General features: G+C 40.6%; 1 protein-coding gene across 1 annotated transcript; it reads right to left on the bottom strand.

Annotated features, from left to right (window-relative positions):
- Positions 1-21,314: 21,314 nt before the first annotated feature.
- CLDN17 (claudin 17) lies at positions 21,315-22,816 on the bottom strand. Its single transcript, XM_045501533.1, has one exon. It carries the CDS (start codon positions 22,592-22,594, stop codon positions 21,935-21,937), a length of 660 nt encoding a protein of 219 aa, XP_045357489.1. The 5' UTR covers positions 22,595-22,816; the 3' UTR covers positions 21,315-21,934.
- Between the last annotated feature and the right edge of the window lie 2,180 nt (positions 22,817-24,996).

Below are 24,996 nucleotides of genomic sequence, written 5' to 3'. Positions count from 1 at the left end.
AAGTAAACCCAGGCAGATAGTCTGAGAGTCAAGGCAAAAGCCCAGAAACTGAATGAGGGCAGAAGGAACCGAAAGGAAGTGGGGTCAGCAAGTAACAGCTGTAACAGTATGTTTTTCACATACGTATCATCCAACTTTCTTCTTGACCTACATCTGGACTTCTTTCTGGTGACTTCCATGTAATTGTCATTGACTATCAGCATCTATCTTCATAAGACTTTGACCTCTTTATCCTCAGTAACCTTGATATCCTCTCTAGCGGAGCAGGCCTGGGGGTGTATCTCATTTATCTTTGTAACCCCAGAATGGCTTATTGAGTGACAGGAGTGAGCGACCTTCACTATAAATGGATATATAAATAAGACAATCAATGGAAGAATGAGATTAAAAAGCCAGGATAGAATCATCAGAAGTGTCATAAATAACTTTTCTGAATGAAGTCTCCCACTCTACTTTTAGAGGATAGGTTCCAGAATTTTCAAAAATCTTTCCGCTTAGCTTTATGCTTATACCAACCACTCGCTAATACCCTTTTAAAGTTAGATTGTATTTTTAGTCAAGGCTTCACCAGTTAGTCAGATGTATAAGATTTATAGGATGAGTTTTTCACTTTTTCAATAAACAAACATTGAGTTCATATTTTATGATTTTCATTGATTTAGAATATCAAAATTTGGTAACATAGAGTAAGAAATAACATTACGCTTACTTATTAATAATGTTTGGCATAGGTTTCAACTGAAAATTTTAAAAATATTGAATAATATTCTAAATTATTCTAATTTACCTAATAATTTAAATTTGGTAAAATATTAGGAATGTAAAAAAAAAAAAAAAAAAACTCTGTAGAGTAGGTAACTCAAGTGGAAGGCTTTCATTCTATTCAAAACTATCCCTCGCAGGGGCACCCGGGTGGCGCAGTCGGTTAAGCGTCCAACTTCAGCCAGGTCACGATCTCGCGGTCCGTGAGTTCAAGACCCGCGTTAGGCTCTGGGCTGATGGCTCAGAGCCTGGAGCCTGTTTCCGATTCTGTGTCTCCCTCTCTCTCTGCCCCTCCCCCGTTCATGCTCTGTCTCTCTCTGTCCCAAAAATAAATAAACGTTGAAAAAAAATTTTGAAAAAAAAACCAAAACTATCCCTTGCAGTGTTTTAAGCAGATGTTAAGTTTTTGGTCTGTTTTATGAACACATAAATTTATGAATATATATAAGACACACTTTTAGATATTTCAAAGGTCTCCAACTCAATCCTAATAAATTAAAATAAATGAGATATTATCCTTAAAATATGCACACCCGTGTACATCGTGGAAAACTTTAACAAATGGCAGTTAGTGTCACACAAAGAAGTTCTGAGTGGTAAAAACTGGCTAAGAAAGCCTTAGTTCTCTGGTATTGTGCCTTCTACAAAAAAGCCAATTATCTCTTAAGTCATCTGTGTTCATTTCACAGGTTAGCCAGGAAACCGGGATTGCCTGAGGGATGGCTTGCGTCACATACACCAGGAAGTTTGAAGTGTAGCCAGACATATAATTAAGACGTTCCAGTAGAGCTATAATTCTTGGTTCAGGAAAATTCCTCTGGCACCGTGTTTAGTAGGAGGAATACACCAAATACTTCACAATTTTACTCATACAGTTAATATTCTCTTGGTTCACATTTTAATTCATAGAGTTTTCATGAAAATTCTGTTCTGGCTCATAAATTCTTAGTGTTGTAATTTTAGAGGACAGAGATAAAAATACGAAAAAGTTATTGTCTGTGTTTTACTACCCTTGTCTTCATGAAATTTGACTACTAAAGGAAATAGTTGTATCTATGTGTTTACTACAGTTGTTCCATATTTTTCGAGGTCTAATTCCCAACAAATTTAGGGAATGAGCAAAGATATGTTTACATTGTTGCTTCAGTGGCTCAATCAACACGTCCTACTGAGAAAATCTCTATTCTGGAAACCTAGATGGAAAATAGTAAAATCACAGTGAAGTTTAAAAAAAAATCAAAATACACTGAGGCAATGCAAAATATTGCTACTGTCATCCTTCATCTGCCTGAGTTAAGATGTCCTTTACAGAGGGTGGGCCCACTGAGGACACACTTGGTCAGATTCCATGGAAGTATCTGTTGGACCCTCTTCATGGATTTCTGTGGCAAAGGATGTGGTTGGCATTCTCTGCCGATGGCAATTCTTTTAAGAGAAGAAGATTCTTTTCAGCAAGATTGATTATGTTATGCTTGTTAAGAAAAAACTAGTCAGATAACAAAAAGAGACTTTGGGCACTTTATGGTAAAAATACTTTTATCCTCCTAAAGCAAGCGAAACTCTGAATTGTATTATATCACAAAACCACCACAATAATTTATGGAGGGAAAATAAATATGCATTTTTCAATTATAGGTAAGTCCAATGCATTTGTCTGGAACTTTTATAACTACCTAAAATTAGATAATAACCAGACAATAATCGTGAAAGAGTACAGAAAAGGATAGAAGATTTTTGTGGTCTGAAATGGAGATTGCTTTTTGACTGCTGTAGGTGTTTTATAGCTACTGATATACTGTCTCTTATGCTTCAACTGTAGAAAGGTCACATGAACCAAGGTTACATGAACTATGATATTTTTTTCCCATTTTCCTGTAAAAAGTGACTTAAGAGTGAGGGCATCAAACCCAGCCAGACGAATCTGTCCAGATGTACTTATCCAGAGCTCCGGGTGATGTGGGTCTTCTCCCTGGCACTATAGGGCTAGCCAGATGTGATTTGGAAGCATGTTAAAAAGATGTGTCTGAAGGTGGGAAGATACAGACAAGCAGAGACACCCAAAATGAGTGTCATGGAGAGAATTCTTCAGCCTGGGGTCTAGCATAGTCAGTTCTTGAGTCCTTGACTGATTTCAGATCTTCCTTGAGCTCTGCCAACTCCCTCAGAGACTTTTTTCAGCAACAGAAGCCAATGAAGTAGAGCTAGGACACAAAACGCACATAGCCTCATAGGTTTGAGCAATGTCATCAATAAAGGGATAGAATGTTATCTGAAACAAAGATTCTTCTGATGTGTGCACGGATAGGCCACTTAATCAATTATGTAAAAATACTGACTGTCGATTCAATAACATTACAGAATCTAGAGCCAGTGAGGCATCCCTTTGATCAATGACGTGTTATTTCAGGCTGTTATGGAAGGTGTCCAGTAAGGAACGGGTGAACGTCTGTATACCCACCTGTAGTGGTCAGGAATTTACAATCTCACAAGGCAAGAGTTGTAAATGTTTTTATTTATGTCAAAAATTTCTGACTCATGTTGAGCTGAGTGTTGCTTTGTAACTTGATGCTCACTGTATTCATTGGGTCAACACAGAACTATTTGAGTCTGTGACAGAATGTGTTTCTTCTGGCACACAAACATTTTGAAATATTTGGAAGCAGCTCTCATATTTCTTTAAATGATCTCTTCTCCAAAATAAACATTCTCATCTGTTCCGGATGTTTCCCCAATACACAGTCCCTGGAACTAGACTGCAGGTATCGCATTTGAGTAAAATCTACTACGGGCAGTTGAATTATTAATTTTTAATCCCAGCTCCAGAGGTGTTGAATAATTTGGATCTTTGAGTCTATTAAAACTTCATTAACAAAAATAATAATAAAAAATTAAAAAGAAAACTTCATTGGGGCACCTGGGTGGCTCATTCGGTTAAGCATCTGACTCCTGGTTTTGGTTCAGGTCATGATTTCATGGTTTGGGAGTTTGAGCCTTGCATCAGGCTCTGTGCTGATGGTTTGGAGCCTGCTTGGGATTATTCTCTCCCTTTCCCCCTCTCTCTGTCCCTCCCTTGTTTGTGCTCTCTCTCTTTCTTTCTCAAAATAAATACATAAATATTTTTTAAACTTCATTAAACTACTAGTTACATTTTCTGATTACAAAATTAATATGGGCTCACTGGAGAAAGCTTGGAAGATTGAGAAAAGCATCCAGAAAAGATTAGCAATTTGAAGTGTCAGTTAAATAAACATGATTTAACTACTTTACAGTTGTAATGGGAAAACTCAAAGACTGTAGCTCAGACTTCTGCTCTGATGCAGAGGGTTATAGTTGAGTTCAATTTGCTACCAACTCCAACCTCTATCACAGCTGCAGATATATGACCAAACTATCTGCAGCTGGACCATCTACTTCCTTCCTACTTTTTTCTTTTCATCACCCAATTTCTTTGTGTCTTACTTTTTGGCTTTTACAAATATCCTACTATGTATAAGATTCTGGAGTTTTCAAAGACATTGGGTTTCAAATATGTAATATACCAAATACATCAGATTTGACACTTGTGTTAATTTTCTTTTTTTATTGTAGTTTTTTTTCAGTATAATTTGTTGTCACATTGGTTTCCATACAACACCCAGTGCTCATCCCAACAGGTGCCCTCTTCCATGCCCCTCACCCACTTTCCCCTCTCCCCCACTCCCCCATCAACCCTTAGTTTGTTCTCAGTCCTTAAGAATCTCTTACGGTTTGCCTCCCTCACTCTCTATAATTTTTCCCCTTCCCCTCCCCCATGATCTTCTGTTAAGTTTCTCAAGATCCACAAATGTGTTAATGTTCTTTAATCAATTGCCCCCAAATTTAGTAGCCTAGAGCAATACACATGTATTATCTCACAGTTACTGCAGGTCAGGAATCTGGCAGCTGCTTAGTGGGGTGGTTCCGGCTCAGCCTCTCTCACAAGGTTGCAAACTGCATTAGTTAGGCCTACAGTTTTCTCCTGAGGCTCAGCTTTGACTAGAGAAAGTGTTTCCAAATGCACTCACATGGTTTTCTGCAGACCTCAGTTCTTTGACAGCTGTTGGCCAGAGCAAGTTTGACTTCTGCCACTGGGTGCTCACAAAATGGCAGCTTATTTCTCCCAAAGTGGCCAAGATGGAAAGTAGAGGCTTTTGTAATGTAGTCTCTGATGTGACATGCCATTGATTCTTTCATTATGGACCACACACGCCAATTCTGGGATCACGAGATAGAAGACCATTTAAGGGTGTGAATAACAGGAAGTGGGAATCACTGGGGGCTACCTTGGAAGCTGGCGACCCCAAAACTGAATACAATTATGGCTATGTCAGACCAGGAATCCACTTAACCTTATTGTCCTGGTAGGAAAGTTAGCTATTAAAAACATGTGTCTCAGGGCACCTGGGTGGCTCAGTTGGTTAAGCATTCAATTTCAGCTCAGGTCATGATCTTGTGGTTCGTGAGTTCGAGCCCCATGTTGAGCTCTGTACTGACAGCTCAGAGCCTGAATCCTGCTTCCAGTTCTGTGTCTCCCTCTCTCTCTGCCCCTCCCCCACTCACACACACTCTCTCTCTCAAAAATAAATAAATATTTTTAAAAAATGTATCTCTTCTGTGACTTGAACAATAAAAGTATATCCTTCCCCACAAAACTGTGTTCTCAAAAACATAATTTGAAAGCTGACAACTAGCTAATAGTTAAATATACATTAAAATGACTCTTTCACCAAAAAAGACAAATGCTTCCACCTATGAATTACTGTTGTAATATATTTATAGTGATAATGCCCTTAGAAAAATAAAATCACTTTATTTCTGGAATTTGAAAATATTTGAAAGTCAACAATGGAAAAGCTAAATCTTCCAAAGTGAATTCTTTCTGAATCTGGATTGTATGACATTTAGTCTATGTTCGAAATTAATTTATTTTGTTGATCAACTTAAATAGGGAGGCTAACATTTACCTGGCCCCTACATTGTTCTAGGAAAACACACACTACTTCTCACTTTATAACAGGTCACCATCTCCTTTAATCTGTACCTTACATAGTAGAAGCAAGGCCAGTAACCACAGGGTATGGCCAACTCCTTGTGCTGCGTCATCTAAATGGCAGAGAAAACTCAGGTTTACTGATGCTAACCCACAGGCATGACTTTGGTCTCCACTCCCGATTTACCACGATAGACAGTGGATAGACTCAGACTTACTCAGACTTAAGTATCAAAAAATAAATCTTATTATTCATCTTTTCCTTAGTCCCATTGAAAATAATGTATTTTTATGACTTAAGTATGTTTTTTCACAGTTGCTTTGATAGTCAGTAAAATATTATTTAATTATCTATATAATATGATGCTTCCTGGTGGTACTAAAGTGAATGTTATCCAACTTAGATCTCCTAGATCTCCACAGTCTTGGGAAAGAAAGAAGCAAATAACAGTATGCAGTCAGTTCTATAATAAATAGAACTTAATAGACTTAATAAAGTCAGACAAATAAGTTTGCCAAGCACCATGCTGGGCTTTAGAGACAGAGGAGTGAAAAGGCAGATAGAACTCTTACTGTCAATGAGCTTGCATTCCAGAAAATCATCAGAGACACATAAAGAAATAACTGAGATCCACTCATATTATGGATAGTGCTAAGAAGGGTATATACAGGATTTTAGGATAGAGAGTAATCAGAGAAGGCCACTGTAGAAGCAGCAATTCTGGAAGGCATCTCTAATCAAGTGACAACTGAGATGAGGCCTAATGGATGAGTAGAAGTCTGCCCTGAGATGAGCCTGAGGAAGGGCATTCCAGGCAGAGAGAGCCACCATGATAGAGATGGAAGGATTTTGTGTGTGTGTGTGTGTTCATAAAACAGAAGGAAAAGGGGAGCCATGTGTAAAGAATTAAGAGAAGTAGGAGAGATGAGATTGGAGAAGTAGGAAGGGAGTAGACAGTGGGAAAGCATAGATGAGAAGGCTGACACAATGACATTTTCATTAAAAAATGCAAAAGCATCTCATTTGCCCACGTTGTGTATAGGAGGAGGCAGAGTGAAAGCTGTGAGGTCAGAACTAAAATAAAGTCATTTATATCATTCAGGAACATGGTAGAGGAAATTCTTAACTCATCTGGAAAAGTCGTGGAAGAATCTGAAAGAGGAAATGTTTGTGTTGAACATTAAGCAATGAACTCTGCCTTGCTGGGGGGAAGGTAGGGATGACTGAGGAAAGAGCATGGACGATGGGCTGGAAGCCCAAAGCATTGAGGCAAAGTTCAAGAATTTCAAGTGAGTCAACATGGTTTTAAGTTCGGGCTGTGTTCCAGAACACCACAAGAGGACATTTTATAAGTAGGTAAAGGTGAACCATAAAAAGCCCTGAATGCTAAGCTCCGGAATTCCAGCTTTATTCCGTAAAGGAAGGAAAAGCAATGAACAGCACAAAGTAGGGGCACCATCAGATTTCAGTCTTAGAAGACAGTTGTGGTTAAAGTTAGGAAGGTGGAATTAGCAAAGGACCAAGAGTACAGGTGGAAAAAAGGGGAAAACATATCAGCCTACTTTATTTATGCAGTTAAACACAGGATGAAGGTTTGGCTACAAAAGAGAATACGAGGTGGGTTACTGAGGAAGGAACATTGACAGGCACTTGAACTCCATTGGAACACCAGCTCCATAGGGCAGAGACCTTGACTATTTGTTCGATTTCTAGGTTCTAGACAAATACCTGACACCTAAAATAAGTTTAATAAAATATATGCTGAATAAATTTATAAGTGGATGAATTAGTGACCAATTAGGGAGAGCATATTTTCATTCATTAAATAAATATTCATTAATCACCGGCTATGTACCAAATACTGCTCCACGCACTGGAATACAGTGTTGAAAAGGTATAAATCTATCTATCTATCTATCTATCATCTATCACTTATCTATATATCTATCTACCTACTTACCCATCATCTCCCACACTCATCACCTATATCCATCGATCCATCCATGTTTCTATCACTTTTTTGTGTATCATTTCACTTACCTATATTGTGGTAAAAGTTATTATATAAATCCTAAACTGTTTTTTACTTACAGAGACTGGAGATCAAGGATAGAAGAAATCTTTAGAAATGCAAAGTGAAGGCTAAAACTGAAGAATAGTGTCTAAATTTCTCTCTATGGGAAAATCCACAAAAAATAAGAAGAGATACCAGAAATTGAAAACCCTACAGATCACCTGAGAAGTGAGGTGGGGGTGAATACAGAAAGTTGGAGGCAGGAAAGAAATGTAGCTGCTAAGAAGTTGCTGCTATTGGAGTGATCAAAGGGCTTCTCCAAATAAGGAATCGTTAATGTCCATACTTTTAAAGGTTGGTTTTTGTTTGCTTTTTGTTACCTTAGCCCTTGCTATCAAACCTCTGGTTGAATCTGCTACATATATATTTCTTTGTGACAGATGTGAATGGAGGCAAGGGATTAAAGAAAATGTGTTGTAATCCACATCTGAGTTAGCAGGAAACAGAGAGAAGAGAATTACCCGGAAGGGTGAGGTGTAAGATCCAGAGTCAGAGGTGTCTAATAAGAAGAAAATCTCCAAATTTGCAAATGTCCTATGGAGTGTGATGAGCTTTTCCTTCTTTAAAATAATATGCTAGGAATTTCTTTCCAATTACATTTGATTTTCACCAGCCAATTTGATTTCAGCTAATATTTAAGTCACAGATCTTAATTGTAGCTTAAGATAAACGATGACTATATCTTACTGTAACATATGATACTGTGCGTGTTTGCACAGAGATAGGTGTCAGTGTTGAGCTTAAGGGGCTGATATGATAAAGGAAGGCAATTTCTTCATCCAGTAGGTTTCACTGGTTGTTACTTAATAAAAACATAGACTCGTACTGGCTGCCAAAATGCAGGCATAATCACAACACTGAGGTAGGCGAGGTTCCACTGAAGCAGCCAATATTCGGGGATCCAGTCCTGTTTAGGCATAATCCAGGGGTAATTACATAGGTCTGTTCCCAAAGTCCTGCACGTTTAAACCACTCCTCTAAATTAGACTCTGTTTAAGCTATAATAACTCCAGGATAAGTGCTTCAATAGCAGTCTTTATGGGCAGACACCTGAAAACATTCATTTAAAGTCGCTTTACTAGCTGCCATGAGGAGTTTCTGAAGGTATTTGGAAATGTCATTTTGCACTTGATGTGGCATTTAAAAATACAACAGCAAACCCACCAATGGCAAGGAGAAGCATTCACAAGACTGATTCAGAGGAACTCCCTGAAATTCAGAGATTTGTAATTAGACTCATACCTTTGACAACAACTCTAAGACCTACTGGGTTTGCTTACAGGTAATTACAAAGTGAGGGAGAACACAGGCTTCCCTTCCTACTGCCTCTGGCAAACCCTTCTTAAACTCTAAGGTGTGCAGAAAAGATTATTCTGGGGTGTGTATAAGGTACCAGATCCTGGGATCCATCACAGATAATCTGATTGAATATCTCTGAGATGGAGTGCAGGAATGGGCATTTTGAACAAGCATCTCAGGTCATTAGAGGGAAATATTGACAGCCAGTAAGATTTCGGAAACCTTGAGGTTAGACTGATTCCACCTCTTCCAAAAACACTCCCTTGTTGGTCCACTGACACGGTTCTTTTAAGGGCAGACAGATCCTATCACTCCATAATTCGAGATGAAGATTTGTCTAGCAATTTCCAGACTTACCTAATGCTCTGTCTATGTCTTTTCCAAAGACATAAATGTCTTATCCTGTCCTAAGCCTATGTTTTAGGGGTTGTGGAAAATATCTGTTCTCTGAAAGTAAGAAGACTACTTCCATTAGTTAGGGTTTGCTAGAGAAACAGGACTATCTATAACTATCTGTATCTGTATCTGTATCTGTATCTGTATCTCTCTCTCTCTCTCTCTCTCTCTCTCTCTCTCTCCCTCTCCCTCTCTCTCTCTCTCTCTATCTCTCTATCACTTATCTATCTACATCTAATATAGATATATAGATGCAGACAGAGAGAGAGAGACAGACAGACAGAAGGGAGATGGAGAAAGAGAGAAACCCTTCCTTCCTCCACATTTTGTTGTAGCCAGGCCCTCAGTGGATTAGATGACGCCAACCCACACTGGGGAAGGTGACCTACTTTACTGAATCCATCAACTCAGATGCTAATCTCGTCCAGAAACACTCTCATAGACACACTCAGAAGTAATGTGTAGCCAAATATCTGGGCACCCTGTGACCCAGTCAAGTTGACACAGAAATTTAACCATCGCACCGCCTTTGTTAACAGCTGGTGCTAAAACCGCTTGAACCACGAATGCCTGGAATAAGAGAATGTTAAGATGTGAAAACACTCATTTTAGTAGAATATACGAGACTGTTATGGTACGTATTTCATTACGTCAGTCAAGTACAACTCCTTAACAAGTGTTTCTTTGTGCTTCACACTTCAATCAGGCCATCAAAAGGCATGCACACATTTATTGTACCCAGAAAATTGTTCTAAAAGCGGAAGTCACAATTTGTACCATCGACAGCTATGTTTTTACCTTAGGATAGGTCTTAGGGACCTAACAGGACTGTGCATTCTCTACGAGCCGATGTTTATCGTTGGTCACAGTGGTTTTGTTATAGCTCCTGAAATTCAACCCTGTTCCTTAAATACGGTGTGCTCACTAAGTACTTGTTAACATACTGATGGCTCTGGCAAGCTTCCCAATCAGGAAGACAGATGGGCAGAAAGTCAATGAAAATGAGACGGAGAAAGCTTTCTAAGAACAATCGTGACAATATGACTCCATTGTGTAAATTACCTCGACCGATCACAAAACAAAAAACTCTACATCATCCTAGTTTCCAAGGTCTTCAATGTTCTGGGTGCACACTTAACTTTTCCAAATATATCTCATATTGCTCCCTTTTGTGTATGCCTGATTCATACTTCCCTGGACATACCTAGAGTGTTCCCATAGTTTTAGCTCTATGTTGACATCTTTTTCAAACCTTCTTTCACTTCTTCTCACCCAGGGGAATCCCACTCTTCCCCAACGTCTGTCTCAGCCTCTGTGTCCTCCAGAAACACCTACATTCTTAAGCCATTTTAGTCCTCTCTTCTATACTTCCAAAGCATTTTGTTTTCCAGGTGGCAGGTATCACAGACTGAGTTGTGTTTCTTTTTTTTTCTTTGGTATATTTTGTTTCTGTGTCTGGTTGGAGCGATTTCCCCTCTATGGCTCAGTCCCCTCTAAAGACCTAACAGTCCTTATTGTATGCAGTGGGGAAAAAAAAGTTCTTTCATGCATTATTGAAATAACAAAGTGAATGATTTCAATTTTGATTTAAATTTTTATGGATTGGAGAATTTTGTTCAAGTTGTTTAACGTCCTTGGTTGATGGGTACACTTATCCAGAAAATAAAGATGGAAGTACATAGCTTACCTGTTTGGTGCAAAAATTAAGTAAGATTGCTTTTGCAAAGCATTTGCATATTCCCATTTTTTACGTAAGCTCTATGCCCAACAGGGGGCTTGAACTCATGACCCGACATCAAGAGCTAGCTGCATGCTCTATGGACTGAGCCAGTCAGGCACCCCAGCACGTGCATACTCTCAAAAAATTTTAAAGATATTCCTGTAGGTGAAAAAAAATAATGAAGGTGGAAAACAAAACATATTATATTGATACATAGATAGTCATATTAAGGGAATGAATAAGGTGAAGTGAGACTCCCAAATATCACTGACTTGCCTGTAATTCTATGAGGCAGCAATCTGAACTTGGCCAGATGGTTCAGCAAGGGTGGGTCTTTTCTCCTCCACATGGTTTACTGGAATTCATTCATACTATGGGGAGCTCAGGTGGGATTGCTGGCATTTTCGGGACGGCTCAGAAGGCTGGACTTCCCTCTCTACCTGGCTTCTTATCCTCGGTCAGGGTAGTCTGGAGTAATAACATGGTCAGGGTATTCTAAGAGAGCAAAACAAAGCTGCAAGTCTCATAAGGTCTGGACTCAGCATTGAGTGACTCATCATGTCACTTCCCATCGCACTTGATTGATGAAAGCAAGTCATGAGGCCAGGCCTGATTTCAGGGCTGGGGAAGTAGGCTCCGTCTCCCGATTGAAGGAACTACAAAGGATTGATGTCCATTTACAAGCTACCAAAACAGGAGGAGAAGGGTGTGGAGAAGACACGACTTGTAGAAGTAACTGAGTGTACCCTAGATTTGGAGTGAATATATGTATGACTGATGATGTTATAAAGAGAGAAAGCCCAAGGGCACCTGGGTGGTGGTTAAGCATCTGGCTCTTGACTTCGCCTCGGGTCATGGTGTCACTGTTTGTGAGTTTGAGCCCCAAGTGGGGCTCTGGGCTGATGGAGTCTGCTTGGGATTCTCTCTCACCCTCTCTCTCTGCACCTTCTCACTTGTGCTCTCTCTCTCTCTCCCAAAATATATAAATAAACTTGAGAGAGAGAGAGAGAGAGAGAGCGAGCGCTGAGGAAAGAAAAGTAAAAATAAAAGGTAAAGGATAATTGAAAGTAGACAATGAAGTTTAGGATCAGGAAATATACATGTCTGTGAGTTCTAATGAAGGAAGTGACACGATAATAGGTATGGCTGGAGGTAAGAATCCTTCTGTGTGGAGGAAACAAGGGAAGTGAGGAATTCACAAGATAAGCAGACAGGCAAAAGCTCTATCTCAGTCAGCTGAGCAGGTAGCAACTGGGTTCATGTTAGTGAGTATAAATGGGAAAGGGACAGGGTTTTAGAGCACAGTGTTTGGAAAATAATGAGCCAGAATGCGAAGATAGGGACCATAGCAGGAGGCACCAATAGACATCTTGGGTGACCATAAAATGTATCATCCAAACGGGGATTTTTTTTTTGAGAAAAAAAAAAGAGGGTGCTATTCTTTGTTATTCTGGGACAGTAGGAGTTAACCAGAATGTAACAGTCACCAGTGTCTTGGGAACAAAGGGCACTGCAATGCTTAGGAAGGTAAAGGAAAATGAGTGAAGTGTGAAACTTAGGAAAACATAATGAATATTATTCTTACCTAAGTTTAAGGCCAACAGGACATACGAGTGAACTACTTTATGGGCAGAGAAAGCTAGCGAACTATAAAGAGCTGAGAACTTGGATTGCCAGGAGATAATAACAGTAATTATGTATTACATTTACATAATGCTTTGTGATTAAAATGCTTTCACAGCCACTGCCTCATTTTCTCCTCACTGTAGCCCTTCCAGGTAGAGACGGTGGTTATTATCCTCCCTACGTGGGGAGATGGGAAGGAAGGGTGCCACACAGAAGAGAGCTCACTCTTTCAAGGTGCCTTGACCTGGCAGGTGGTGGGGAGTGGGCAGTGACCTCACGGTGTCTTTGGAAAGGTTATGTAACCTCTTTTTTTTTAATTTTTTAATGCTTATTTACTTTTGAGAGAAAGAGACAGAGCGTGAGCAGGGGAGGGGCAGAGAGAGAAGGAGACACAGAATCTGAAGCAGGCTCCAGGCTCTGAGCCGTCAACACAAAGCATGATGCGGGGCTCGAACTCACAGATTATGAGATCATGACCCGAGCCAAGGTCAGTTGCTTAACCAACTGAGCCACCCAGGTGCCCCATGGAAAGGTTATGTAACTTCTTTGACCCCAGTTCTTTTACTGTAAGAAATGATGAGAATTTATATATATAGGGGCACCTGGGTGGCTCAGTTGGTTAAGTGTCCAACTCTGGATTTCAGCTCAGTTATGACCTCACAGTTTGTGAGACTGAGTCCCCACCTTGGGCGCTGAGCTGACAGCATAGAGCCTGGTTGAGATTCTCTCATCTCTCTCTACCCTTCCCCTGCACACGTGCTCTCTCTTTCCCTCATCTGTGCCAGGTTATAAATGCAGATATCCTAGTTCTGTGTTCCTTCTACTAAGCCATTTGCCATTTACTGGCAGTTGAAATAATAGGAGAGAATGAGTTCTCAAAGGGAGTACATGTATATGGGATCTAGGGAGGAAACACATAAGCAGTGTGTTTATCAAAACACTAAAGAAGATTTCTTCTCAGCAACAATTTAAGAAAAAAATTAAATCAAGGGAGATTTGAGGGAAAATGACAAGATTACTGAAACAGGTATTTGGTCATCTTGATAAGTCCAACTCTTTTAGAACATTCCAAATAGAAGACATTTCAAGGGATGCAAAGTATAATACTAATGGAGGCTCAATGCTCAGACAGGTCTGAGGTCAAGTTGAGGGTGATGGAACAGAAGAGGAGGAGTAAGATGTAATGCCAGAGAAGGCAAGTGGAAAGTTGAGCGGCAGGTCTTTCCTGAGGTGGGGAGATTTGGGTCTGGAGATTGGGGTCTGGAGATTGGGTCTGGAATGCAGTGGGGCCCTGAGTCAGACCAGACTGAGATAAGGAAGACTTGGCCAAAGAGGCTGACCTCCCTTGGCCTCAACTCCTTCCACGATCTTTTTCAACCTTACAATTCTGTGATTCTAACCAAGTCATCAGTTCCGGGACAGGATGGAAAAGGGCTTTACAAAAACAGCGGTGTCTCTAATGCTTCTGAGAATATTCACCACTGACTAAATGCCAGAGCTTTCAGAATTTTTTGCCTTGTGGTGAAACAGAATGTCGCTTTACCAAATCACACTCTGAGTTCAGACTACAACTTTTACCCATTTTAAAGATATTTTTCTTTTTGTCCTACGTTGTCTGCAACAATTCATTAATAGACCGACCATTAAATAAATATTTTCTTAGACGTGATTCTGCTAAGAGTACTCGAAACACAAAACTCCTTTCCACCCACTTAGGAACTGAATTTTTGATTACCTCTAGATAAGGTGCTTCATACTATGGTTCATTTAGAATTTCCTTCCTTCTTTAATTCAGCATTTACTCATTCTCCCAGAAAAACATCTGCCATCCCCCATGTGCCAGGTGTTTTGATATGAAAACATTAAGTATTTTTAAAAGCTGAACTTTGTTTTTGTTTCAAACCCGCATGGAATACAAACTTAATCTTACCCAGGGAGGGTTCCTAATTTTCCCAGAGTTGTATAAGTTCTGTGGGCTCATATAAAACCGCGTTCACTGATCTGATACTTAGACCCTCACGAGTCACCTGGGATTGTGCTGAGGTTCCCCTATTTCAGGATGATTCCCAGAGGCTGTATCTGTCAGATCTGACCAGAAAAAGCAAAACCATTTTAAATATTCAAATTGGTGGAACTGGAGAGAGAAACTTTGTTATACAGATTATGGGGAGAGGGGAGAAACCAAGGAGAGGAACATGGAGATCCCCAGACACTAACATAACAGCAGGGAGTGACTAATTCCCTGAGGATGAGAGAACAAACAGAAAAGCAGTATTGCTGGACCCAAGAGATGAGTTTCATTTGGCAGAAGCCGGACCCAACGTGGACCCTTCTGGTAAAGCTGGGGAGGAGACAGGGTCACCACTGGAGGCTTCTCTCCAGGCAAAGAGACAACAGGAACCCTCATGCCCTCCAGTCTCACCAGTGCCTTTTTAACAAATTTATCTATTTTGAGAGAGAAAGGGAGGGAAAGTGAGCAGGGGAAGGGCAGAGAGAGAGAGGGAGAGAGAGAGAATTCCAAGCAGGCTTCCTGCTGTCAGCACAGAGCCTGGCACGGGTCTTGATCTCACGAACTGTGAGATCGTGACCTGAGCCAAAATCAAGAGTCAGATGCTTAACTGACTGAACCACCCAGGTGCCCTCACCAATGCCTTTTATTTTATTTTTAATTTCTTTTAATGTTTATTTACTTTTGAGAGAGACAGAGACAGAATGTGAATGGCTTAGGGGCAGAGAGAGAGGGAGACGCAGACCTGAACCCTCCGAGCTGTCCACACAGAGCCCAACGCAGGGGCTCAAACTCACGAGCTGTGAAATCACGACCTGAGCTGAAGTCAGCCGCTCAACCGACTGAGCCACCCAGGCTCCCCTCACCAGTGCCTTTTGTTGGCCAAATGTAGCCAGCAGTGGCTGCACACAGAACTGGGGAAACACATGGCCTTGGTCTAGCGTATCTGACTCGTGGACACAGATCAGTTTTCACGACACTGCTCCACTGTAAGAGAAATTGTTTTCAGTGATAAGCTACAAGTTAGCACATTTTTATTATTTATCCTTTAATACACATGTATGTTTTATAGACATTACGCTGAAGAAATTCCAGGAAGTCCGTAACAGTTTGGACCCATTCGACCTAGCTAGTACAGAGTCTATGCCTCCATTCCAGCGGCATAGACACGGTGAAGACATAGAAACAGAATTTGAGTTACTTTAAGTCTTGTCACTTTATGGCGACAAGGAGCTTGCATTTGCGTTAAACCTTAGAATACTAAAACAGAATAGCTGAGGAGTGATTATTTGAACATCACGCCTTGTGGGATCTGAACTGAAGGAAAACCTCCCTCGTTTACTCTTGAAACAAATGCATGTAGTCACATGTCAGAGCTCACGGTAGCATAGCTAACATCTATCTTTTTAGTTTGCTACCCCTCCATCATTTATCCATTACGTACAATCTCTCATTATATACTTATCTACCACCCATCTGTCATCTATCATCTATTACCCCATCATCATCGTCAATATTACTATTAGCTATTTATAGTAACTACAGTGACTGTTCAGGACTGGAGCCAACACATTTTTTTTTTTTTTAATCACTGACATTGTTTAGGGAGGGCAGCATGTGAAGATCATAAACGGAACCGATATTTATTGAGTTCTGTGATCGTTTTTACATTCCCTCCAGATAGAGGTCTTGTTAATGTCTGTACTTATTGAGGATGGACCCCACTGCTCCCTCGGCACGCCACTACGCTGCCCACAGGAATCCCCTTCCTGAAGATACAGAGTAGACCGAGGAAGGGCAAGAAATGAGTCTACGGACAAACGCGCCGCGAACAGACTCACTTGTCCATTCATGTGGGTTGCCATTGCATTCTTACTTAGTTCCAACCACCAAACCTATTGAAGTGCTCTGCACTGGTCTCGGGTGACTATGACATATTCTTCTGGTGCCATAGTAGGTGGAAAACTGGCAAGACTCTTTCCTGTCCTGTCGGACCAAACACATCATGGAAATGTTTCTTATTCCCCAGCACTGTGAGGGCATGAGGAAAACCGCCAACATCTTTGGCTCCAGCTGGGGTCAGGACACAGGTCACTTCTGCCCTTAAATTCTCAAACCCATCTGATAGTTCTGCATTTCTCGCTGTCAGAGTCCGTAGAAAGTGGAGTAGGGAGAGCGCACAGGGTCATTCCCAGGGACGCATCGATTTCTAGACCCTCTGAACTCCTGTTTGTTTTACTTTCATCCAAATAATTTATTTTATAATCCTAAGAGTGATGAGAGCCTTGTTCTGACTGAGCCATTTTTTAATTTGTCCATGCGATCTTTAGAATTTAGGCTTTTTAGGCGTGCCTGCTTGGCCTAGTGGGTTAAGAGTCCAACTCTCAATTTTTTTTTTTTAACGTTTATTTATTTTTGAGACAGAGAGAGATGGAGCATGAACGGGGGAGGGGCAGAGAGAGAGGGAGACACGGAATCCAAAGCAGGCTCCAGGCTCTGAGCTGTCAGCACAGAGCCCAACATGGGGCTCAAACTCGTGGACCGTGAGTTGGACTCTTAAGGGGCGCCTGGGTGGCTCAGTCGGTTAAGCGTCCAACTTTGGTTCAGGTCATGATCTCACAGTTTGTTTGAGGTCTGCAGTTCTGTGCTGGCAGCTCAGAGCCTGGAGCCTGCTTCGGATTTTGTGCGTCTCTCTCTCTGTCCCCCATCCCCTATACTTGTGCACCTGCCCCCCCCCACCTCTCTCTCAAAAATAAATTAATTAATTTAAAAAAAAAAGAGTCCAACTCTTGATTTTTGTCTCAGGTCATGATCTCATGGTCATGAGATCGAGCCCCCGATCAGGCTCCACGCTGGACATGAAGCCTGCTTATGATTCTCTCTACCTCTCCCTCTGCCCTTCCCCATCTCTCTCTCTCTCTCTCTCTCTCTCTCTCTCTCTCTCTGTCTGTCTCTCTCTCAAAAGAAAAAAAAAAAAGAGGCTTTTCAGACCAAACAAAAGCAAGACACAAAAGCTGTCTTTAAATATCTGAGTTCTATTGTTTTAGCTCTTTCCTGTGGGAGGAGGAGCTTCATATAAGCTAAAATCTCAAACTGTTATACTGCATTTATATCGTTTCCTGATCATTCCTCAAATTCTTACTAAGTATCTACTTAGTACTATTGTTGACCACCTGATTTCTCAAGGTCAGCTCTATGACTCAGGCCAAGTCATGTAACTTAGTACGTTTGAGTTCTCTTAGTTGCAACACTTATGTTGATAATGATGTCTACACTTTCTACATTATATAGTTGTTGTGAAGAAGAACAAGTGAACCCAACAAAATATTTCTAGACATATCAACTTTTTTTTCGAAAATGAAAAGAATTCTTAGTGTTCGTGTAACTAAAATTGTAACTTACAATGGGTTACTCCTTTAAAACATTTTTGGGGCTCTTGGGTGGCTCAGTCGGTTAAGTGTCCGACTTTGGCTCAGGTCATGATCTCGCCGTCTGTGAGTTCGAGACCCGTGTCAGGCTCTGTGCCGGCAGCTCGGAGCCTGCTTCAGATTCTGTCTCCCTCTCTTTCTTCCCCTCCCCTTCCCTGCTCATGCTCTGTCTCTCTCTGTCTCAAAAATAAATAAAAAACATTAAAAAAATGTTTAAACATTTTTAATCATGTGTGGCTAAATAATATTTATTTTCCCTCTTTCCCTGGCCACCATTCCAGAAGGTAGCCAGCAATGCATTTCGCTGGTTCAGTGGAGTGTATAGCAAAACTGAAGGCAAAATAGTCTAGAAGAGGTTTAGTTTTCATGCATTTTTGCTTCTGAAAGCCTAAGCCTCTATGAACCTGCGTAAAATTGTTGACAGTGGAGGAAAAGGATATTTGTAGAGGTGATATTAAAAAAAAAATCTCAGGGCGCCTGGATGGCTCAGTCGGTTAAGCAGCCGACTTTGGCTCAGGTCATGATCTCGCAGTCCGTGAGTTCAAGCCCCGCGTCGGGCTCTGTGCTGACAGCTCGGAGCCTGGAGCCTGTTTCAGATTCTGTGTCTCCCTCTCTCTGACCCTCCCCCGTTCATGCTCTGTCTCTCTCTGTCTCAAAAACAAATAAACGTTAAAAAAAAAAATTAAAAAAAAAATCTCATGGAGGAAGGAATCATTTCTTTCACCACTGTTTGTAGATAATGGTAACCAAATCAACAGGTCAAGCGTTTGCTATGAATCTAGGAAATGGCATAGATCATCTTGATACTGGCTGCACTAGTAGTTTTTAATATTCCCCTAGCAATTCTAATATTCGGCCAAGGTTGAAATCCACTAACCCAAGTAGCCCAGAACTAGAGAGTCTCAAAAAAGATTGCCAAGCATCACAAAGAATTAGCAGAGCTGAGAAATCTAAATGGACCATGAGAGTAGGTACAATAGACATCTTGTCAGTGACCTGTATGGACTGATGATCATCACGGGCTGATCCCATCAACCCATCACCCCAAGCATTGCTTAACCTTATACAAGATCTTAAGAATGGTGAAACATGTAGGGAAATACTCCAGAAATTGAATTTATGTTCAATTTGAGATAAGAATGATGCAATTCTTGCACACCTGGGTTTGTGGTATGAGATTTACATTCATAATGTGTCTTGAAATTCATTAAAAATTATTGAAGTTTCTTTGTGGTGTGAAACAGAAAATAATGCAGCAGAGTGGAGAAAATAGAAATCATTTCCCCAAAGTACACCTTGATTAGTAAAAGAGCAAACAAAAGAATTCTTAGTTCCTGAAATTTTGCCCCAATTCAGTGACTAATGTTATCTCTAATAGTTTTGTGATTCTACCCCATGTTACACCGTTTTTACTCTTTGATCCTCTGGCTGGCAGGATGATGTGCCTCATTTAGTCTCTGGAACCTGTCATGCGAGGTTATGTACCTCTTCTAGGGTGCCAAAAGGTAAGAGAAATGATTCTATGACAACCTTTACGCATATATCGTACATGTCTTGATTTCATACTTATTTGCCTGTATATATGATCAATGATCACTTTTCAGCACACTCAAAATTTAGACCTTTCTGAATGAAGTCTGAAAAAGAAAATAAGCTTAGGAAAAATCTAAGTAATTCTTTTTTATTGTTTTTAATTGATGTTATTTGAAGATGTTTACATATTGATATTACATATTGATATTATTTGAAGACATTTATGTGGCCTTTAACATTATGTATTACTAATTTTTTTTAAATATTGTCTTATATTACCAAGGCTTGACTTGCTGAAGCCTTGCTGGTGGTTTGTAGAATGGAATGAAGGTCTGATGTCAACATCTACCCTTGAGTTATCTCTGATTTAACGTTTCAGAGATAATAGATGGTCTTTTGAAGATAGAAATTCATTCTGAAATTGACCCCACAGTGAAATATATCAACATAATTGAAAATATGTAACAATGTTATTATTTTATTATAGTAAGGATGGACACACAATAAATATTTGGTGAACAAATTTAATCTGTTCATTGCAATTATGTACTGCAAATTAAATACATTTTTTACTATAAAATAAACATAATATTTGAAGAGTTAGACCTGGATATATAAACATTGATTGGTTCACAACATACTGGAGATATTCAGAAGCAACCCATAGGAGTGGTCTTGCCCCACAAACACTTATATACCCATTCCTCTCCGCCCCCCTCACATATTTTTAACCATATCGGCATATTAAATATGCATGTTAAATGCATGAGGAGTAAAGAATTGAGAAAATAATATACATAATTCAAGCAAAACACAATGCCTTAACCATCCCTATTTATTTATTAGAGAATAAAATGGAGGTACTTATTTTAGCCTGACTAATTGCCTGAATCATTACCTTAATTCTTCATTTTACTTTGCGTGTGCAGACCTGAACAATGACTAAAGAATAAAACAAGGAACAGAAACCATTCCCTTCAACACCCAAACCTCAGTTCCCTAATTAGGACCGTATTTCCTCTTGATGACAGTTGAGTGCTCATACTCTTGTACTGATGTACTTTATCAAGATAGATACTTCTGTTTGCTGTAGGCACAAATCAGAGGTTATAGAACATATTACTTCTCATTTATAAATTATTTTCCTTTGAATATATAATTCCAGGCAAGCCTAACTGTATAAATTAGGTGCTTTAACATCATCTTCATAAATTTCCTAAGAGAAATCAGAGCACCTCTTTTTCCCCTGAAAGTGTCTAATTGCCAGTGCATTTGAGTTTCCTAAGGGAATAACATATCTTTTCATTGGATGGGCATTTCCATATTTTGATAAATTCAATTAAAAATCTTTATTTGAGGGGTGCCAGGGTAGCTCAGTCAGTTAAGCATCCCGCTTCAGCTCAGGTCATGATCCCACGGTTCATGGGTTTGAGCATTAGGCTCAGAGCCTGGAGCCTCCTTCAGATTCTATGTCTCCCTCTCTCTCCACCTGTCCTCTGCTCATGCTCTTTCTCTCTCTCAAAAATAAATAAACATTTAAAAATATTCGTATTTCAGATCTACTATTTTTCAGATTAATTGTTTAAAAAAGGAAAGTCCACATTTCAGTTGTTACTGTATTAGTCTAAGAAATAATGTGGAGGAAAATTAACTTAGGTTATGGTTTAGAGTATTTTTTACTGGTGTGCATTATCAATTGCAATAAAATTTGCATTTCCTAGCAGATGCTCCGTGATTGTCAAAAAAACAAAACAAAACAACAACAACAACAAAAAAAAACCAGTAGTTATCATTACACTAAGGTTGTGGATATACTCGATTTTCGACTCCACAAATTGGAACGGGGATCATTTGTGTCTCATAATAGTAAATGCATTTAATACATACGGAGTTAGAATGTCCAAAGCCATTTCTATTCCTACCACGGGTGACCAAGTACGATCTATCTACCGTTTATACTTTCCTCTCCATTGAAATGAAGCCATAAGGCCAGTTCTTGCGCCCGACGTACTTACAGCGTCTGGCAGGGCTCTATAAAAACCTCTGACTGGAATCCACAGTTGGAGCCCAAAGCAGGTGCTAGACATAGCTGGTGGAGGTCACGTTCCTCCGCTTCTCCGCGTGGGGCACGCAGTATCCCGGGGCTGGGTATCGGTGTCTCGGCTTCTTTCTGTTGCAACAGCAGAATCCGCAGAGCAAACCACCTCCGATGAAGACGATGGCGGTGCTGGCCCAGCCGAGGAAGAGGGCTGCTCCCAGTTCTCGTTTCTGCCCCACGTGGATGGCTGGGTCGTAGAAATCCCTGATGATGATGTTGGCCGTCCAGCACACAGGAATCAGAACGAAGATGCCGGTCAGGATGAAGAGGGCCCCGGAGGTCCCCAGAAGGTACGCTTTGGCCCTCTCGTTGGAGCCCGTGCACCGGATGTGCTTCATGCCGCAGATGCCAAGAAGCAGAGCGATGAGCGAGAGAGCGACGGCGACACACATGAGGGCCCTGGCTGCCTCTAGGACAGGTGGGAGAGCCAACAAAGAACTGTAGAACTTGCACTGCAGCCGGACCTTGGCTTGTCGGACGCAGTTCATCCAGAGCCCTTCCCAGAGCCTTTCAAAAACGATGATGTTGCTGCCAACGAAAGCCGATACCCTCCACTGGGGCAGGAGGGTTGTGGCAAGAGTCCCGACCATGCCAAGGAAGCCAAGAACCAGACCAGCAATCTGCAGGGGATAGAATGCCATCGCCTCTGCTTTGAAGACCGATCCAGCCTGGAATGGTAGAAGCTGCTGGAGATCCAGAACGTGGAGGAGGCCTCTTTGAGTCTACAGCAGTCTCTGATGATGTTCTCCAGTGTCCCTGCCCATAATGTTTTAGTTGAAAGCAGCACCAGCGACTGAACTTGGCCTAACTAGAAGTACCTGCCTTTGTACACAGGCATTCATTTCAGTATGGATTATTTACTAGTCATATATAATTGTTTCCCAGCCAATAAGAAGGTAGCCAGAGGTGTGTCCAGAAATACTGCATTCAACTTCGGTCTTCCTTTTATTATTATTGTCTTAGCAATGTTGTAATTAAGTGTCAAAGCTTCCATTGTGGATTGCTAATTATAGAGCTGAAGACTTCCTGGTGGAAAAAATCGCTCTGAGAAAAAAGCGTAAGCATCTAAGTTAAGTCACAACTGGAGACAACGCGAAAATCTTACCAGTTCTTTGGGGAACAATTCAAGAACACTTTGCGGTGTAGATGATCAATTACTTTTTTCTAATCTAAGCCACTCATCTTTAATACCGTTAGTCAGTTCTGGTTTTAATCAAGACCTCTGAATGTGGGAAAATGTGTACCAGTTAGTTTCAAGACTTCTACTAAAACCTCTGATACTTTATAAAAAAGGAGGAGTCCTATGCAAAAAAATTCAGAATTTGGTTTATTCTTAAGATCAGAAAGAAGAACAGAGATAAGCAGTCCTTATAATTGAATTTACTGGTACTTGTTATAATATCTGTTAAGTAACACTTCCTCTCTGGTGGAATGTTTCGTATATAAACTTTGATTAGCTGGTTTTTAAAAAAATTTTTATGTTTGGGGCGCCTGGGTGGCTCAGTCGGTTAAGTGTCCGACTTCGGCTCAGGTCACGATCTCACGGTCCGTGGGTTCGAGCTCCGCGTCAGGCTCTGGGCTGATGGCCCAGAGCCTGGAGCCTGCTTCCAATTCTGTGTCTCCCTCTCTCTGCCCCTCCCCCATTCATGCTCTGTCTCTCTCTGTCTCAAAAATAAATAAACATTAAAAAAAAATTAAAAAAATTTTTTTATGTTTATTTATTTTTGAGACAGAGAAAGAGAATGAGTAAGAGAGGGGCAAAGAGAGAGGGAAACGCAGAATTGGAAGCAGGCTCCGAGCTCTGAGCTGTCAGCACAGAGCCCACATCAGGGCTCAAACTCACAAGCCAGGAGATCATAACCTGAGCAGAAGTCAGATGTTTAACCGACTGAGCCACCCAGGCATTCCTAGCGGTTTTGGTTTTTTTTTGTTTTTTAATTTTTTTTAATGTTTATTTATTTTGAGAGAGAGAGAGAGAGAGAGAGAGAGAGAGAGACAGAGTGAGATCCAGGAAAAGGCAGAGAGAGAGGGAGACACAGAATCCAAAACAGGCTCCAGAACCCAATGCACGGAGCCCAGTGCGGGGCTCGAACCCATGAACTATGAGATCACGATCTAAGCCAAATTGGACGCTTAACCTACTGAACCACCCAGGTGCCCCGATTATCTTTTTTTTTTTTTTTCTTTCAATGGAAGCTTGAAATATATCACATTTATCAAAGCCAAAAATGTATACTCCATTTTTATGGAACAATATAAAAGTGGCCCTTTGGATTATCTATGCAATTACTGAAATTCAGGTAATGGAAAAGTTCTTAGAGACGGAAGGTGTCTTCCAAGTTATAACAGGTTTAAGTCCCTTGTTTGCAAGATGCAGAATGTGAGGTCTTCAGAGTGTGTGGCTAGGCTAGCTATGTGGTAATGATCTAGAAATTCATCCAATCTCTATCTTGCTATACTTACCTCTTGGACTGAGTCAAAAGGGGGAGGGGAGAGATGTTTTCAAGTTTTTCCAGATGAATGGGACTGAACCTGAAATTTAATACTACCTGTCAGTAGTTTCACAAATTGTTTTCAAAGCAAGCAGAATTCCATTGAGACTGTTTCAAAGTTCAAGAATCAATATTTCATCCTTGAGTATCACTTCCCGGCCACTGTCCAAGGACCATGATGCTTAATGTGGGAAGCCTGGACCTTTCCCCTTTTCGGTCACATCCTACTGCAACGATTCCATTTCAAGGATGAAACCTGCTTGAAAATGAGCACACCACACATATTCCAACTGGGAGACGTTGCAATTTGCAACAGGTCCTCCCTCTCAGTCAACCACAACCCAAGACCCAATGGCAGGTCCAATACCATCCAAATTTAAAGAGCCCATTAATTGAATTAGGAACTATGGAAACTTGAGTTTTTAAGATGGGTGGTCTCTCTAGCTATTATGTATCAATCATATCTCTGTTTTGTTGCTGTTGCTGTATTAGTACCATTCTGGATCAAGTGAGAACTCCCTCTTTAAGGAATGTGAATCATTGAGGAAACA

This window comes from Leopardus geoffroyi, chromosome C2 (genome assembly GCF_018350155.1).
Source record: "Leopardus geoffroyi isolate Oge1 chromosome C2, O.geoffroyi_Oge1_pat1.0, whole genome shotgun sequence".
Taxonomy (NCBI): Eukaryota; Metazoa; Chordata; class Mammalia; order Carnivora; family Felidae; genus Leopardus; species Leopardus geoffroyi.
This window is presented reverse-complemented; position numbering and strand designations above follow the sequence as displayed.